Genomic DNA, 17697 nt, shown 5'->3' with positions numbered 1-17697 from the left:
ATTCTTTTTCAAAGGCGGTCCACCCAAGACGTTTCCTCTCTTTATCATATTGATCACGAAGCCAACGCCACCATTTACTTGCTCTTCCCTCAAGGTAAAGCAAGCCGTAGAAACTCTCTCTTCTCTTAGAACCTCATACACTCGAAAGTAATGGTCCACCTTGTCCAACCGCTCATATGGATCCCCCCCCCCTCCCGCCCGCCCACCTGCCCGTTGAACTTAGGGAAATCTACCTTTAGCCTCCATGGTCTCTAGTCATGTGCCCGGTTTGCAACTCCATCATCATAGTGGTCTTCCTCATGTCTTCGATTCCTATGGTCTCTTTCTCTCCCATGATTGAAGTGTCTTCTATGGGCATGGTCCTCATAACCATTCGGTCCTCCATGGCCAAAGTCATTCTCGGCCTCATGGTTCTCTTGGAACTTCAAACCTCATATCTTGAGCTTTTCTCAAAACACTAGGGCTTCTAGAATGGTAGACATCATCACGTATCCACCTTTCCACGGCTACTTGTTCATTCTCAATCCTCCCACCTTTTCTATACTCAGGTCTTGGTTGCTCATGTAGACCCCGTGACACTCGTTTTAGCTCCATCAACAAAGACCTCTTGCCTTTTCCCATTCGGAATTGGTGGTACCCCTTGGCTGTTGGTCACAGCCAATCTCCTCTCAAGCCTTTCAAGACTTGCATTGTTATCACGCCTCATGGCAGCCATCGCCCTTCTATTCTCCTCGGTCTCACGGGTGATAGCATTCAATGCCATCCTTAGTTCGGCTAGTGTGGAGTTAACCTCACTAAGGATGTTGGTGATTCTCATGGCATTCTTTTCCACGGCCTCAATGTGTTCCCGGTTGGAACCGCCTTGATCCATGAGCTCTTGCACTTCACGGTTCATGGCTTTACAACTTGCAACTGCTTACAATTGAGTCTTGCAAACTGAGCTTACAATTGTGCTTGTACATGGCTTGGACAGCAACAAGTTTGGTGGAGCTTGATCACGGCTCAAGGTCCAACCTTGGGTCCCCCACCTTCAAGGGTGGTCGACCCCTCTTGCACAAGGTCAAGCCTCGGGTCCCCCACTTTCAAGGGTGGTTGATCCCTTCAAGAACACTACTTCGTCCTCTACCTCAACCCCAAACTTCGTATTTCACAATCATAAACATAATCAATGGGATCCAACAAGGGACTCCCCAACCAATTCACAAAGTTTGAGTTAACGCGTAGTTTACCTCGTGGAGAAGTGAGAACTTCTAAAAAACACCAAGCAAGAAGCACCTCTCAATGAGACACCAATTAATGTTAGGGACCCCGGTCTTGTCCCTAAACATTAAGTCCACAAGCTCGTCTTGGTGATGATGGTGACCGAGTGATCTTGCCAACTTTCTTGGCCTTCAATAATTGGTAGGTGTTTGGTGGTGGAAATGGGTAGGCTAAGTGTTTAGGGCTTGCAATTCAAAGTGGACGGCTAGGGTTTGTTCCTTGAGTGTGGCGCTGAGTAGGTGAAACTAGGGTTGATGATTGGTAGTGAGGCTAGGGTTTTGGGTATGGTGCAATTGAGGTTGTCGAAATTGGCTAAGGGAATTAGGGTTGTCGCCCAAGGGGGATGGAGGCTAGGGTTTCGGGTATGGTGCAATTGAGGTTGTCGAAATTAGCTAAGGCAATTAGGGTTGTCGCCCAAGGGGGATGGAGGCTAGGATTTCGGGTGACAAGGCATCTAGGGTTGCCGAAAAAGTTGTTTGGAGGGAATTATGGAAAGATTCCTAAGTGATAGGAATCTTAGAGGATTCGGTGGAGCTAATTGGGAAAGTCAAAGTTGACTTGAGTGATTTAAGGGATTGAAGATGATGTTCAATTCCTTAAATCAAGGGATTTGAATTGGGAAGGTCAAGACTCCTAAAAGGAAAGTGTTTCCTTATGGAGAATTGAGGGTTTCGACTAGGGCACAAGGGATGGAAGAAGGGAAAATGTGGAAGTGTCGTGTATGGAAAGAAGTTGTTGGGCTAGGGTTTGATGGAAGTGGCAGCAAGGCTATTGATGGAATGTAGATTAGGGCAAACACTATAGTGGGCGACACTAAGTGTTTGGAGGGATCAAATGAGGCTATATGATGGTCATGGCAATGAGCATAAGATGAACAAAAAGCAATCTTCAAGAACAATCCAAGAACACTTCAATAACAATGCTCACAAATTAATAAGAACAATGGATAGAAAATGGAAGACAAGATAATGAATGAATAATACTCATAAGATTGATAACCCAGTTCACACTTACTCACGAATTGTAAAGCGTGATCCTCTCCTTGCGGATTCATGAATTACACCCCAAAGAGCCCAAGTGCTAAGCATCGAAATTGTTGATCTCAAGAACAAAGCCGTCCAGAAGGAATTTGTCAAAAGATGTAAAAAAAAAAAAAAAAAAGACTAAGGATCCTATTTATAAGAGTTATAAATTGGAAACTCACAATAGGTCCATTGGAATGAATAAATAAATAAATAAAAGAAAATAAATAATGGCATACACCAAGTTGGTCGTGGCATGCATGAGCCCATGGTGGGCAAGGATGGTGCATGGTGGTCTTCGGGTTGGTCCATGGCTAGATGACAAAACATGGCTTGCTGATGGTCATGGCATGGTGCCATGCACGGACTGCTGATGGGCATGGCCTGGTGCCATGCAAGGCCTGTTAATGGTGAGCCATGTGTGTGTGTTGCATGGCCCAGGCTGGTGGCCTGGGTGTTGGGCTGCAAGGTATAGGCTGGAGCCATGCGCTTGATTGCATGCCTGATGGGTATGCCACTAGCCTAGCCTGCAAGGCATGGGTTGGAGCCGTGCGCTGGATGGCATGCATGCAAAGGCATGCCACTAACCTCGCTGGCTTGCGGCATGGGGCACATGCAGGAGCGACCGCACAAGGGCTTGCGCGTGGCTGTGCTCAGGCGCGCACAAAGGGGCGTGCGCAGAGGCTGTATGTTTCTCAAGCATGGAAAATTAGGGCTACAACATTGAGGCTGTCTAATTTCATGACGACAATTTCAGCTGGGGCTGTATGTTTCTCAAGCATGGAAAATTAAGGTAATTTGATTTTTGGCTGAACGTGGGTGCTTTTCTAGTCTAGATTACTGCTTCTGCAACACATACAACTTTTCTCAAGACTATCTATTATGTCTAAGCATACAGGGATGATTTAGTTTGCATGTTGGAGCACATGTATATGAATATGATATATAGCTACATGATGGATGATGCGACCAATTGCTTTGATCTCCTTTATTTGTGCATACTCTTCAAGAACATTTTCTACCATCAATGATCTTGCAGCTGGCTGTTGCACAGAAAATAAGGATTTTCAACTAATATTGGGCTAGAAAATCATTTGGTTTTCTTCATATGGGGGAGTCACCTCTTGGCAGTTACCTACCCAAGTTTTAGCCACTCCAAAGTCATCAGTACCTGAATTTGCAATTTCAAACTTTTTTTTCCTATTGTTCATTTTTTTTCCTCTAAAATTTATGGTGTATTCATTTGTAAATTTTTAGCAGCTTCTATGTCCTTTTCTTCACAGTAAACTGTTAAATAACTTTTGTAATTTGCGTTGCGCTTTTGGTGTACCCATTTACTACTTTGATGTGACTAGAATATTGAGCATGTAATAAAAATAATTGGTGGATAGTGAATGCAATGTTTACTTTTTCATTTTTTATTTCATAGATAATTGAAAATGGTGTATATTATTGAAAGGTCTTGACATTAAATAAGCAAATTAATGGTATTGAAGAGGGGTAAATACCTTCAAATAACTTAAAATGAATGGTATTGAAAGGTATGTCCAACTTAAATATTTTATTGCTTTATCGACATTTTAAACATGAAGTATTCCATGATATTTGCTTTCCTATATATAAAAAAAGAAACATAAAGTATATTAATAATGTCTGTAAATAAAAGGGACCGATTGATCGAGGTTTGGTTGGATGGACACCACAATAAATAAATAATTGAGGTTTATTTATGTGAATTTACATGTAACAATTGCATGCTTCTACCGTACGTAGGAGCCAATATGTAATTTCAATATCGAAAATTGCTTATCTATATTGGAGTAGAATTAACGAAAGAAAACAACCTCGATACTGAATTGCTTGCATAGAGACTAGTTTATATGAAAAATTCAAGTTGTTATAAAAACAAATTATTATTATTATTGTTATTATTATGTCAAAACGAACATTATTTGGACCGATTTCTAACTCGGCTGAAACTCATCGGATATGTGAAGTTGAGTTTGTGCAGAAGAAGGTGGCCCCAATATGAGTTGTCTTGGCTTGATAGAGTTAAAGCTGCCATGCGAGCTGGATGTTGCATATATGGCTTTATTAATTTGTAATGCAGGCTAGGTATTGTCGCCAAACCAAGAAAATGATTGCTCAAACATATTGTAACTTGGGGTATTTTTTTATAGGTTTATAATTTGAGGACATGCAAGACACTTAGGTTGCTTGTATTTAAAAATCATGAATGCCTTGATGGTTTTCTTGAAGAAATTCATGAGTGCTCAGACTCCACATCATCATCTGTCATTTTTTATGTGTTTTTGGATCAATGGTTAGGTCTTTAACAAGTGTTATCAGAATAGGGACTACATCACACGTTGAAGTCATGGAGGGGCAGCCTATAGGCTGGATTAAAATGCCTTAATACTATGTATGAACATAGTGTTAAGTCATTGAATACTGATAGATGAGTGAATTGCGTGTTAATCTCATTTTTCAATGTTAATTGCGTGACATGATTTGATCATTGGAAATGAGTTGGACTCTATTTGTTTGGTAGAATCTGTAGACTGTGTAAATTCTTGGTGGGTTGATTTGTGGAGGTTCTTTTAATTTTGATGTTGTGGATCCATGAAGAAGTGTACTTAGTAATGTGTTGTGTGTTAATGTGTCAGCTTGTGGGCGGTCCAGTCATTGACATGTCAATAATAATTTTTCTAACTTGTAATTTTGGGTTGTTGCTTGACATTTGTGGGTAGTGATTGGTTAAGCAAAGTTGAGGAATGTATGGATATGTGGGCTGTTTTACTTGACATGTTGGGAGCAAGAATGGGCTGTTCGATTGTTGGAAATGTCAGCTTGACATGTTGGGATAAATGTAGGCCGTTTGTTGTTTGATAAATTAAGGATAAGTTTGCTTTGAACGTATGAGATATTGGGTTGATATGTGGCTGTCTGGGTTTGATGTGTGACTATTTGGAGATTTATGCGTTGTTGTTCGATTTTTGGACCCATCAGTTTGACATGTCGAGCAAATGTATATTCGTTAGAAAAAATCTAGGGAGCATCCACTATTTGGCAGCAGTCGGATCACACCCTACGTGGCCTAGCAAAATGACTAAGTTGTCCATACAACAAAAACATGTTCCCTCTCTCAAATTTCACCCATTTGAAATGCCCAACCGAGTTCTCCCCCATCTCCACCCTCATGTTTCGTCTATAGCCCCCCACCCCGTGTTCCATTTGCACCCCCCCACCTGCACCCCCGCGTCGTGCATCTAGGTCAAATGGGAGGCATGACTGAGCATGGAGGGTTGAGGGAGGTGCAGTGGAGCTGGTGGTGGCGAGGGGGAGGCGGCACGGTGGCTAGAGGGTGGCGAATCTAAGCCAAATAGGTGGAGAAGTCCATGGGAGAGTGAGGGTGTGTGAGGGGCAGATCAAGGCTATGGGGGTTGGGGTAGGTTGATGGTGGCCAGGGGAGGCTCGAGGTGGCGGTTGGAAGCCTTGGGTGGCGGCGTACGGCGGGCTAATGTGGAGACCCGTGTATGGGTGAAATCAGTCTTGGACAGCACCTTCTCGCCATTACGTTAGTCTTATCGGCCACATGGAATTAGGTATATTTCCCGAGTGTTGATCTCGTTTTTCAATGTTAATTCCGTGACATGATTTGATCATTGGAAATGAGTTGGCCTCTATTGGTTTGGTAGAATCTGCAAACTGTGTAAATTCTTGGTGGGTTGATATGTGGAGGTTCTTTTAATCTTGATGTTGTGGATCCATGAAGAAGTGTACTTAGTAATATGTTGTGTGTTAATGTGTCAGCTTGTGGGCGATCTGGTTATTGGTATGTTGATAATAATTTTTTCTAACTTGTAATTTTGGGTTGGTGCTTGACATGTGTGGGTGGTGATTGGTTAAGTGAAGTTGAGGAATGTATGGATATAAGGTTTGTTTTGCTTGACATTTTGGGTGCAGGAATGGGCTCGATTGTTGGAAATGTCAGGATAAACGTAGGTTGTTTGGATCTATTCAGTACTCTGTTATGATATGATGTTGCATCTGAAAACTTTTGGCATAACTTGTTGTTTATACTTTTGTCCCGACTTTTCGGCGGGTGTAAAACTATGGCCTTTGTTATAATGTCGGTACGAACATCACTATTTTTTGTGTACCCACTTGGAAAACAAAGTGATTCTTTGTGGGATCTTTCTTGTACTTTCTTTTTTTGCTTTTCTTGCAATATCTTGTTATAATTTTTAAATTCTCATACTATTGTAATTCTTGTTGCAGCAAAGTTCCTTCTTGGCTTACTACTTTTGCCCCAACAGATGCTCTCACCATGAAAGAGGAAGCCTGGAATGCATTCTCAGAATGCAAATCAGGTTTGCCCAGCCACTAACAATTGACGGCTAAAGAAAAGTTCAAGAGAAATTTCATTTTTTCCCTTCTTCAATTAGATCATATCTTTGTCTATTTTTTTGTTGCAGTTGAAGTTGTCCTGTCATGAAAATCTGTTGGCTGATTAGACATTGCATTTGATAGGTTACCAGTCTAAAATTTGTTGCTCGGGTGATTTTTTGTTAACTGCCTCAGCAGACAAGGTAAGCATTTGGTTTCCAAATTTGTAGTTATGAATCATGAATGGACATGCACGGGTTGATCTTAAGAAAATGAAACATTTTTTTTCATAAATTTATTGTTATGTTTTTTTAGACTATAATGTTTCCTTGACCATTAGATTAAGTGTGTACGGGTGATTTTGTAAATCTTCTTGACCATTTGCTTAAATATATGTAGAGAACTTGAATTGCAAATATTAATCTGGGTGCATCCCAGAAGAAATCATTAGGTACTGGTTTAAGCTCTGATGGCATTTTAAGCTGCAAGTGAAGATTTAAGCATTATTATCAGAGGTAAGTACTCTATGTCTAACACAGTTCTTTCAAATCTTTGATCCAATCCAAAATTATTTACAATAAGAAATTACGCTAGACACACCATAAACTCCTGCAGCTAAATACGGTGAAACTCTAATAAGATGGAACTCTAATTAAAATTCGTATACATAATAGAAAGACTACCTGGTGCTGTGATTCCATGGAAGTTGAAATCACCCACGAGTTTCCATAAGTTAACCTCCTAAACCAATAAATACAATTATATTTAAACAAGAAGGGAGGTCATAACCATGAAAAGAGCATGAATCCTACATTACTTAGAAATGTTAAGAGATATCACCTCTCATGATGGCTTGTCATTTTTGTCTATGGCATGATCACACTCAATCAGCCATAATAGTTAATTGGACTCTAATTTTTCCTTTTGGGTTAATTTCCTATTTTTTTTCCTGCAAAGCGAAATCTCCATTTATTATTGGCTTTAAACATGTAGTAGCATGCTTTTTGGCTGAAATTTCTGGTAAACAGAAAAGTTGATGCACTCAATCTAATATCTAAAAAAGAATACCTTATTTCTGTTTTGATGCCTTTAAAGGTATATGAGCACGTAACATTTGAAATGAGAAACATATATCCCTTGGGTGTTTTTGTTAACCAGCCTCCATCAGTAAAAATATGTTATAATTTTTATTATTTTGCTATCCTCTATTCACAGTGTTTTTGTTAAGAACTCGAGAAACTTGGGTGGCTTTTGCAAACCATTTTTGTTAATTGGCAGAGGCTGGTTCCGTACTTTCTTCTCCAAATAAAAGATGATGAGCTCTTCGTCTGTTGGGAAGAATCTGTACCCGGGAGGTTTGTTAAAAAATCCAGCTTGTTCCTTAATCTTGCTGTTGCTGTTGAAATTGTTTCACTCCATAGCATGACTCTTCTCTGAAATACAAGTAATTGTAGCAGACGTACTCGATTTAAATAGAGTGGTGCTAGCGCCAATAGTGTAATTCTTCTTTTTAAATATTTGAATCAATAGTCCACTTCTACCGATTTTTGAAATATTTGAATAAATAGACTTATCCATACTTGCAGGATTTATCGTAACTGATTCATACTTCAAAAATTATATAATGATTAGTGACGACCTTGAGTATGTGCCCATATATAATTTTTTAAATGGTGCCTTATTCAGTTATTAATTGCGATAAAATTAGATATAGAAAAAAGAAGATAAAACAGTAAAAGAGTGAAGAATATGCACAAATTAAGAGATTAATTCAATTAGCAATTATAAAATATATTCTAACGATTAACCTTTGGCCGCAATAAATTAATAATGTGCATTTCGTATAATGTGTGCTAGTGTGAGAGAAAGAGGTTAGTTTTAGATTTTTATTTAACTTAAATTATTATTATCTTTTATCTGTAGATAAATGTTACGTTATTTCTATCGTTACGTACCTATAAAACTTTTTTGATAAGAGCAAAATTATCAATTCGCGTTATATGTATCAAGTTAATAATGTGTATAAGTATGATAAGAATTTATCCCTTGATTTGGCAGTACTCTTCCTTCATGATAACAATCAATCTCTTAATTTAAGTACTTAATAATCATGAAGTTAATGAAGGTAATCGTGATTATGTTTATAATTTGACAAATCCAAATCAAAGGCAATCTTAGCAAATGTTAATCAATCTTATTAGTGATTGGTTAACACACCCACTTATGTGTTGCAAAACTCTTTACATACATATGGAAAATGATTAAGGTACCATCTTCTCATAGCTATATTAATTGACGAGTAATTTTATAAAATTAAATTTTATTTTTATTTTTTTACTGCGAGTCATTCTAGCCAGTGATGAAGCCAAGGGGGTGCGAGTATTTTTATTTCTTACTCATTAAAGTATTTTGATTTTGTCATAATTACTACCCTATTTATTCTTTATTATATTTGTTTTATCATAATGCTGTAGGATAAACATTCTTATAGCCATTCTAGTTGTTCCATTACTTGAGGGAGTTAAAAGACTCTAACTAAAGTTCATTTTTCATCCCTTTCTGAATTCATATTTCTTTATTGGTTTTCTTTCCTTTTTTCCCGTTTGTCCAGTAAGTATCATGTCCTTAATGTAACAGTCAAGCATACATTGATGTAGTTCTGTTCATATATAGTTGGAATAAATTCTCTCTCAAAATGATTTCATGCATGATGCCTTTTTTGCGATTATCTTCTTCATCAGAATCTACAAGTAGATTAATGTGTCAGTAACTTTTGTTTATAACCGAAAAGCCATGGTTTTCTAAAATTTGATACTAAAAAAAAAAAAAAAAAAGAAAAAAAAAAGGATCAATTTTTAGTAGATCAACGTCTCCCGGCATGAAGGTTTAGGTTCCATATCATACTTCTTTATATTTATCTGTTTCATTTAAATTTAATCTCCATATTGAATTATTCATTCACTATTTATATAATAATAAAATATTATTAATTTAATAATTTTTTTTAATTTATTTTTATCACATTTTGTAGTTCTACCAATTAAATGTTAATAATAATTATATTCTAATTAAATTAATATTAAAAAACCATTTTTAAAAGTCATTTAATTCAAATAACAATAAATATTTGATTAAACTCATCTAAAATTCTATCTAAATTTCTTAATTACAAACCAAATAATATTTTTTATTGGAGTGAGAAATTAATATTTTAATATTTGATGAACCAACAGTAATCTTCTATCTTTGGCCCAACATTATAGTTGAAATCTAAATTATTTTAGATATGCTCAATTCAATATGTGATCTTTTTAACATAGATTATCTAAATTTTAATTATCATTCTCATTTGACCAAGTCAACAAGTGCTACCACGGGAAGGGACAGGAGTTTTGGTTGGCGACGAAGAGGGATATAGCCCTAGTCAACAAGTGTTGTGATTTTTTGAGAACTGAATATGGGTAACCTCCATATTGGAGGCAGGATGAGGACAAAGGCATGGTCAGGAATGGCGACGGACGGTGGGTTTTGCCGGAAAGACCCAGATTGGAGGCACACCCACGGGACACGGCCCACCACCTTGAACAAGCACTCAAGATTGCTACCTCTGATGAGATCTGTGGTTAATGAATCGTGAGGACCCCATGCACGAGTTTTGATGGTAAGTTGTCCGAGAATTGTTACATGTTATAAAAATAATCGCAATACTTACCTACAAGTATCATTTCTCATTTTTAAGCGAAGCATCCTTCAAACTGTACACGGGCAACTTTACCTGCCTGAAAATCCAAGTTGATGTTCTGTAAATTGATCATTAATTTCCTTTCTTAGATGAGTAATGCTCCATTTGCAGGATGGAAAAGGAATCAAAATGGCTAGTTATTGCTGGACCTATGCACTTGACCATAAACATGTCGTACAAGCAAACCTACGTCACTTGAAATTAATAAGGGTGCGGCCATTATGCCCCCTTGTTGACCGTTGAGCATACCGTCTAACTTAATTTTTTTTTATATATTTTTTTAGTATATTTGAATATTTGAAAAAAATATATATATATCAATGTACTTAAAATTACATTCTTAATTATTAAGTAAAAAAAAAAAAAATTTGCCAAGCGGTCAAATGGAGCAGTACAAATGGAAGAACAAATTAATGTTTTTCAATTAATAAATGAGTATAAGTGTTGAGTCAGCGATAAAATTAAAAACTGGGACTCAAAATTTGTAAGTCAGGTACTAAGTAATATTAATACATTTATAATTTCTTTAAGGTTATTTTACCACCCATTAAACAAATATCACTTAATTATGTAATTATGTTAAATTATTAAATATGAATCTTAATTTTACAAAATTATTTTTTATTTAATATAGAATTATAAAATAATTGTAAAATAATTATAAATTAATATTTTTCAAAATCATGTATTCCTTATTGTAGGCGGCATATCTGATATCTTAGAGTGCTAGTAGTGGCCTCAACAAATTTTGACCAAAATTTGACTAGAAAATTTACTTTTACAAATCTAGTTAGCCACTTTTCAATAACATCAAATAATAGACTCAAAAAATATATCATTATTCTATTAAAATATTGATTTTAAACTTTTTGTTTATTTTAATTCTAATTATAGCTTGAATATTTATTTGTTATTAAAAAACTACACATTAATTTTCTAACGTTCATATTATTCCAACGGATAAAATTTTCTAACGATTTTTATTTACAACGGTAATATTTTTTGAACTAATATTTGGTTGTATTAAAATTTATGGTTGTATTAACATTTATGAGAAAGGGTAGTGAAATTTCAGAACTTGAATTTGAACCGCTGGCCTAGTTTGTTCAAAGCACAATGCTCTCAAACTATGCGGGTGAGAAGCAAATAGCGGGAGAGAAGTAGGAAGATAATTTTTTAGTCAAAAAATAATATTTGGCTAACCCCTTGGACTCAACAAATTTGGTCAGTGATATAATATGCGGCTAAAATCACTATTTATTTGTTGAGTCCATTGTTGCACTTTATTTTGCATTTTAGCTAACTTTGTTGAGCCCACTACTAGTGCTCTTAGAGCATTGGTATTGGCTTCGTCAAAAGCCTAATCAAATATAAAATATAGCGAATTTTATCAAAAGAGAGCTACATTAAATTAGCTAAAGAGATAAGTGTGAAGTTTTGAGATACAGTAAATGTATGTGTTTTTTTCAAATTTGAAGGACTACTATACACCAATCAAATCTATTTTTTATTCACTTTTAATCTCCAACAGTCTTTTTTATTCACATTTAATCTCTAACCATCTTATAATAATAATGTAAGAATCAAATTAAATTATTAAATAACATATGATTAATGTAATTATAAAATATGAAGAAAATGAAAATACTATTATTAAAAAATAATATTATATTATTATTTTAATGAATTCAATGGCTAATCCAATGTGGAGTTATGGATAAGGAGGTTTTAGATATATGGAAAACATGTACTTTTCATCAAAATTTGAAAATGAATTTGATGAGTCCAATGCTAGTGCTCTTACTATGCAGTTATACTACTCTTTTTTTATTAATTATTTATTAAAAAAATAAAAAAAGTTAAAACACAAACATAAAGTGATAGAAGGAATCTAGAGTTTTGATCTTCTTCTTGTGTTTACAGACGCAATTTTATTTTAAATCGGATTATGCAAGTTTCTTTGTGGCCATATTCATTATGCATATATTTAGACGGTACTTATATATAATTAAATCGGATTATGCAAGTTTCTTAATTAAGATGCTTGAATTTTCCTCTTAAAAGATTTTAATCGCTATAGTGTAATTTATTGTGGAATATGTACAATCATAACATAGTAATGTACGTATGCTTCGAGGATGAAAAAAATTAATTTTAAACTAAATCATGATCATGTCAAAAAATATATATCTGTTGGATCCACCGAACAGAGCCTGTTGACTCGCGACAATGAAGCTTTGAGAAGCCCCCATCATGGTTATGAATTGTGTTAAGACTTAATGATTATGTAAACTCTTTTGATATAGTGATATTTCTACAATGACAGGGTCAAAATACAAAGCAATTGGACACTTCTCCAAAATCCACCAATAAGAAAGATTAGTGATCGAGAGTGAAAGAAGATGGATAAAAATAGGAACTGATGCACTAAAGTGGAGATCAAGATCATTCAATGCTTTGATCAATGCTTGCACTAGCAACGATTATCATCCACGCAAACATTAGATGCAATAATTTTTGGCTCAATTTTAGTGCAGTGAGGATAGGGGTCATAAGGGAGGCTAGGGTTTCTACAATCTGAGTATTGAGTAGAGAGAGAGAGAGAGAGACGGGGATTTTTACCCTTTTGACACTGGTGGTTTTTTAAAAAAAATTCAGGTTTGGGGTTTTAAACCCAGTACCCGACCCGGATGTACTTGGGTTTTGGAGGACGAGTATCGACCTGGGTTTGTTTCGAGCAAGAACCCGTAATCGGAACCTGGTTATCCTCGATTCCTATCCTAATCTCAGTGGTTGGTGGAGGAGGAGTGATTCTTACGTGGATGTCATTGCTACTGATCATGCAAACCCCTCTGAAATACCCTTCATTTCCCCATCTTTCAGAATTATTTGTAGAAAACTGCCCCCATGTTGACTTCATTGCCAATGTTTCCACATCTTGAAGTTTGGTTATTTCTACAAAAAGCTAGCTAGAAGCCCCCTCCTCAGCCTCAGCCTCTACAATCATTGCCTTTTCATTTGCGACTCTACAAGTAAATAACTAGGCCCGTTTGAATTCAGAGATGAGTTGAGATAGTTTGTGAATAGTAGAATAAAATATTGTTAGACTATTATTTTTAATACTATTATTGTTTTGGATTTGAAAAAATTGAATAATTTATTATATTTTGCTTGAAAATTTAAAAAAGTTGTAATTATGAGATGAGATGAGTTGAAATGGTTTGAAGTGCTTTCCTAATCCAAACAAGGGCTTAGCTATAATTACCTCATTTTCTTATTGTATTATTCCATACTTGCTCTCTCTTCCTCTCTTTGTGTTTTGATTCTAAAGGTTAAAGGCTTAACCAAATTAATATCAAATTGTCTTAGGGCTTTTGGATCAATGGTTAGATTTTTAACAAGTGGTATCAGAGAAGGGACTACATCACGGGTTTAAGTCACGGATGGGTGATCTATAAGTTGGATTAAAATGCCTTAATACTATGTATGAGCATAATGTTAAGTCATTGAATACTGATAGATGAGTAAATCCGCCAAAAGGAAAAGGGCTACCATCGGGTTAGTATCGATAGAGTGGGCTGCTGTGGATGTCGAATTTGAAAGCGTGGTGGAATGTTATGATCCCGAAGGTTAAAGGCTTAACCAAATTATTATCCAGTAGTTCTAGGGCTTTTGAATCAGTCGGGTCCTTAACATTTTGTGCTCCACTCGCTGTAGGCTCTCTCTTTCCTCTCATCTCTGTCTGATCCTAATTGCCGCACTCCACCGTACGTTGCCACTTTGGTAAGTTTCTCTCTCTCCTTCCCTCCCTTTCTCTATGTATCCCTCTTAGGGGTGATAAATGGTCTGGTCGGACCGAACGGACTGACCTTTTCGGTCCGATCAGTCCGGACCGAACCATACCGAGACTTAGACCGGTCCGGTCCGGTCCGGTCCACATTTTAGAGGACCGAAAAGTTTCGGTCCGGTCCACGGTCTAGGGTTTTTCCGGACGGGACCAGACCGAATGAAAAATTAAAATATATATATGTATTTTATATATAATAATTGTACAATTAACAATATAAAATTTTAAATATATTATTAATACTTGTTAATATTCTATAAATTAACAATATTTTATATATATCTTCATCTAACCTATCACTATTAACAATATAAAATTTTAAATATGTTATTAACACTTGTTAATATTCTATAAATTAACTAATATATAATATCAATTAGTTAATTATATAGTAATTATATAAATTAATAAGATAAGTTTTATCTAATATATTATAATTGACCATATAAAATATTTTTTTGTTGAGTTTGTTATATAATCCATATTAAAAAGTCACTTAATTTAATTTAGTATTTTAAATAATTTTTTTTATTAATTATTTAAAAAAATAAAAAAAATTAGGCCAGACCGATTGGTCCCGTCCCTTTGGGTGTTCAGTTTGGTCCGGTCTGGAAAAATGATGGACCGAAGACCATTTGCACCCCTAATCCCTCTGCTCCAAAATTGATTTTTTTTTTCCCATTGAATACCAATGCACCGATGCCTTTGTTTGTGGGTTTTTGTTGTCGACAACCCCTTCGCCTGATTTCTATTGTGCAGTGGTAAACCCTATTTCTCTCAATTCCTCCGTGCCCCACCCTTACAGGTTTTCTTTTTCACTCCTTTGATTTTCTGTTGTAGTTGGTTGCAACTCCCAGTGAGGCTTACGTGTTTCTTCGTTAGATTACCAATACGTTGAGGCTTCTGTGTGTGGGTTTTTGTTGTTGAAGGCCACGTCTCGATTCCACACTATCGTGGTTACCACACCAGTAAGGCTCTGCCTCTCGCTATTGTTTCCCTCTTTGAATTAATTGCACTCTGTCATGCAATGCCGTCTCGCTAACTCCTTAGGTTCTCACTTCCGTAGAGATACTCTCTATTTTGGTTTTGACCCGTGACTAACATAGGTTATCGGCGCCAACCTTTTGCTGTCAAAGGCATTGAAATCAGTCCTGGACAGCGCCTTCTCACCATTAAGTTTGTCGTATTGGCCACATGGAATTAGGTATATTTCCTGAGTGTTAATCTCATTTTTCAGTGTTAATTGCGTGACATGATTTGATCATTGGAAATGAGTTGACCTCTATTTGTTTGGTAGAATCTGCAAACTGTGTAAATTCTTGGTGGGTTGATATGTGGAGGTTCTTTTAATTTTGATGTTGTGGATCCATGAAGAAGCGTACTTAGTAATGTGCTATGTGTTAATGTGTCAGCTTGTGGGCGGTCTGGTTATTGACATGTCGATAATAATTTTTTCTAACTTGTAATTTTGGGTTGTTGCTTGACTTGTGGGTGGTGATTGGTTAAGTGAAGTTGAGGAATGTATGGATATGTGGCGTGTTTTGCTTAACATGTTGAGTGCAAGAATGGTCTATTTGATTGTTAGAAATGTCGGGATAAACGTAGGCTGTTTGTTGTTTGATAAATTAAGGATAAGTTTGCTTTAAATGTATGAGTTATTGGGTTGATGTGTGGTTGTGTGTGTTGAGTTTTGTGGATGTTTGGGTTGATGTGTGATTGTTTGGGGATTTACATGTTGCTGTTGGGTTCTTGGACATGTCAGTTTTACAGGTCGGGCAAATATATATTAGTTATTGGTTTGATAAAGCGAGGGATAATTGTTTTTGAATGTGTGATTGTTTGATTGACATGCGGATTTTGAATGGTGAAATGAATTTGAGTAAGTTGAGATAAATTGTTGGTTTATTGTTATTAGGAAGTTGTGATGTGATGTTTTAAATAATGGAGACATGTTGATGAAATTGTGTGCGCTGAAATATTGGTTGAAATTATAGTATTTTGCTAGACTTTTCATAAAAATAATAGATTGAAGCTGATTTTATGAAAATATGCATTTTGTTTTGCTATGAAAAACTTGACAATAACCTTGGTCATTTTATCTGCATTGATCATGATATTCGTATAAGAAAAGAAAAAAATTTTCTATCTTGACTAGTGTAGACATGTGTAATTTTTGACATTTTGTATTCAGTTGTATAAAAGAGCAATTATGAAAATATGAAATTTGGTGCATGATTATATGAAGATTGTTTGGTTTTATTTAGTACTCTGTTATGATATGATGTTGAGGTCCTTGTAGAGGAACATCTATATTTAGTGCGAACAAATGAGTTTTTTATTCTACAAGTAAAAGAGACTATCTAAGAATGAATGGTGAATTTCAACCACTTCTTTATTCCATTTTTATCACTCTATTTTATTCATTTTCCATTTTTGTCCCCTTGTATGCCTCTGTCTGGGGTTGTTTTATTCGATGGGACAAAATGGTAAAAGCCAGAGGCCCTAAAATCCACCTCTCTCTCTCTCTCTCTCTCTCTCTCTCTCATTTTTTTCAAGAGCCCAGAAATCCTAGAAAGTAGGGGAAAGAAACTTTCCAACTAACAAGAAAATGAGTTTTTCTTATCGAAAATGAAGCAACAACCCTCATTCATTTTGGCTCAAAACACCGATTCAAAGTTTATTTAGTTTTTATTGTTGTTGCATTTGGTGGACTTTCTTCCTCAGTTACCCGCTGGTTAAGGTACGAATGGAGGTTTTCTTCAGTTTTTGTATTTTCTTCTTCTTCTTTCTTCTTCTCTCATTTTTGGGTCTAATCTGTGAGTTAAGGAGGTCGAAGTTTCTGTGAATAGATGGCTTAGATTTAGGGTTGTGTTTTGGTCAATTAGAATTGGGGGTTTATTGTATTGGGTTTAATTTGTTGACAAATCATTGAATCGAGAAATGAACCAACATCACTTTTTAAGTTCATATGAGTGTGAAAGTGTCTTAAATCTCTTGAGATGTTATCAAAGGTCGTTACCAATGATACCATGTGTTGTTTTGTTCTCGAGGAAAAAAAAAAAACATCACTTTCTCTTCTTCTCCATTGCTGAGATAATCTATTGAACTGTATCCTTATATGCTTTTGCGAATGTGACTGGCACAAGTATTAATACTATCAAAGGATAACTTTAATTCTAATTTTTATAATTACTATCATGACTTTGAAGGATCTCTACATCCATAAAGTTTTTGGTGGATTTTTTTTTTCTTTCTTGTACTTCCTTTTTTGTTTCTCTTGGGATATCTTGTTATGATTTTTAAATTCTCATACTATTGTAACTCTTGTTGCAGCAAAGTTCCTTCTTGGCTTACTACTTTTGCACTAGCAGATGCTCTCACCATGAAAGAGGAAGCCTTGGAATGCATTGCCAGAATGCAAAACAGGTTTGCCCAGC

At 35.9% G+C, this 17697-nt stretch overlaps 1 protein-coding gene across 18 annotated transcripts in view; it reads left to right on the top strand.

The window, feature by feature from the left end:
• LOC121239847 overlaps nucleotides 1–17697 on the top strand; it is a 128501-nt gene that overhangs the window by 81614 nt on the left and 29190 nt on the right. For 5 of the 18 annotated variants that reach the window (XR_005935385.1, XR_005935386.1, XR_005935381.1 and 2 more), the window contains exon 6: nucleotides 6564–6874. The exons of 2 other annotated variants lie outside the window; for them this stretch is intronic. Coding sequence is in view for 2 of the 16 variants with exons in the window: in XM_041137186.1 (XP_040993120.1) it covers nucleotides 6564–6655; nucleotides 6816–6828 (105 nt within the window). In the remaining 14 variants the exon portion in view is untranslated. Of the gene's footprint in view, nucleotides 1–6563; nucleotides 6875–7070; nucleotides 7430–17697 lie in introns of those variants that run through there. 11 more of the 18 variants (XR_005935379.1, XR_005935377.1, XR_005935384.1 and 8 more) reach the window with 5 other exon arrangements.

The sequence above is a fragment of the Juglans microcarpa x Juglans regia genome, chromosome 7D (genome assembly GCF_004785595.1).
Source record: "Juglans microcarpa x Juglans regia isolate MS1-56 chromosome 7D, Jm3101_v1.0, whole genome shotgun sequence".
Lineage (NCBI taxonomy): Eukaryota > Viridiplantae > Streptophyta > Magnoliopsida > Fagales > Juglandaceae > Juglans > Juglans microcarpa x Juglans regia.
Note: the sequence above shows the minus strand (reverse complement) of the source record. Positions and strands in the feature narration are given on the sequence as shown.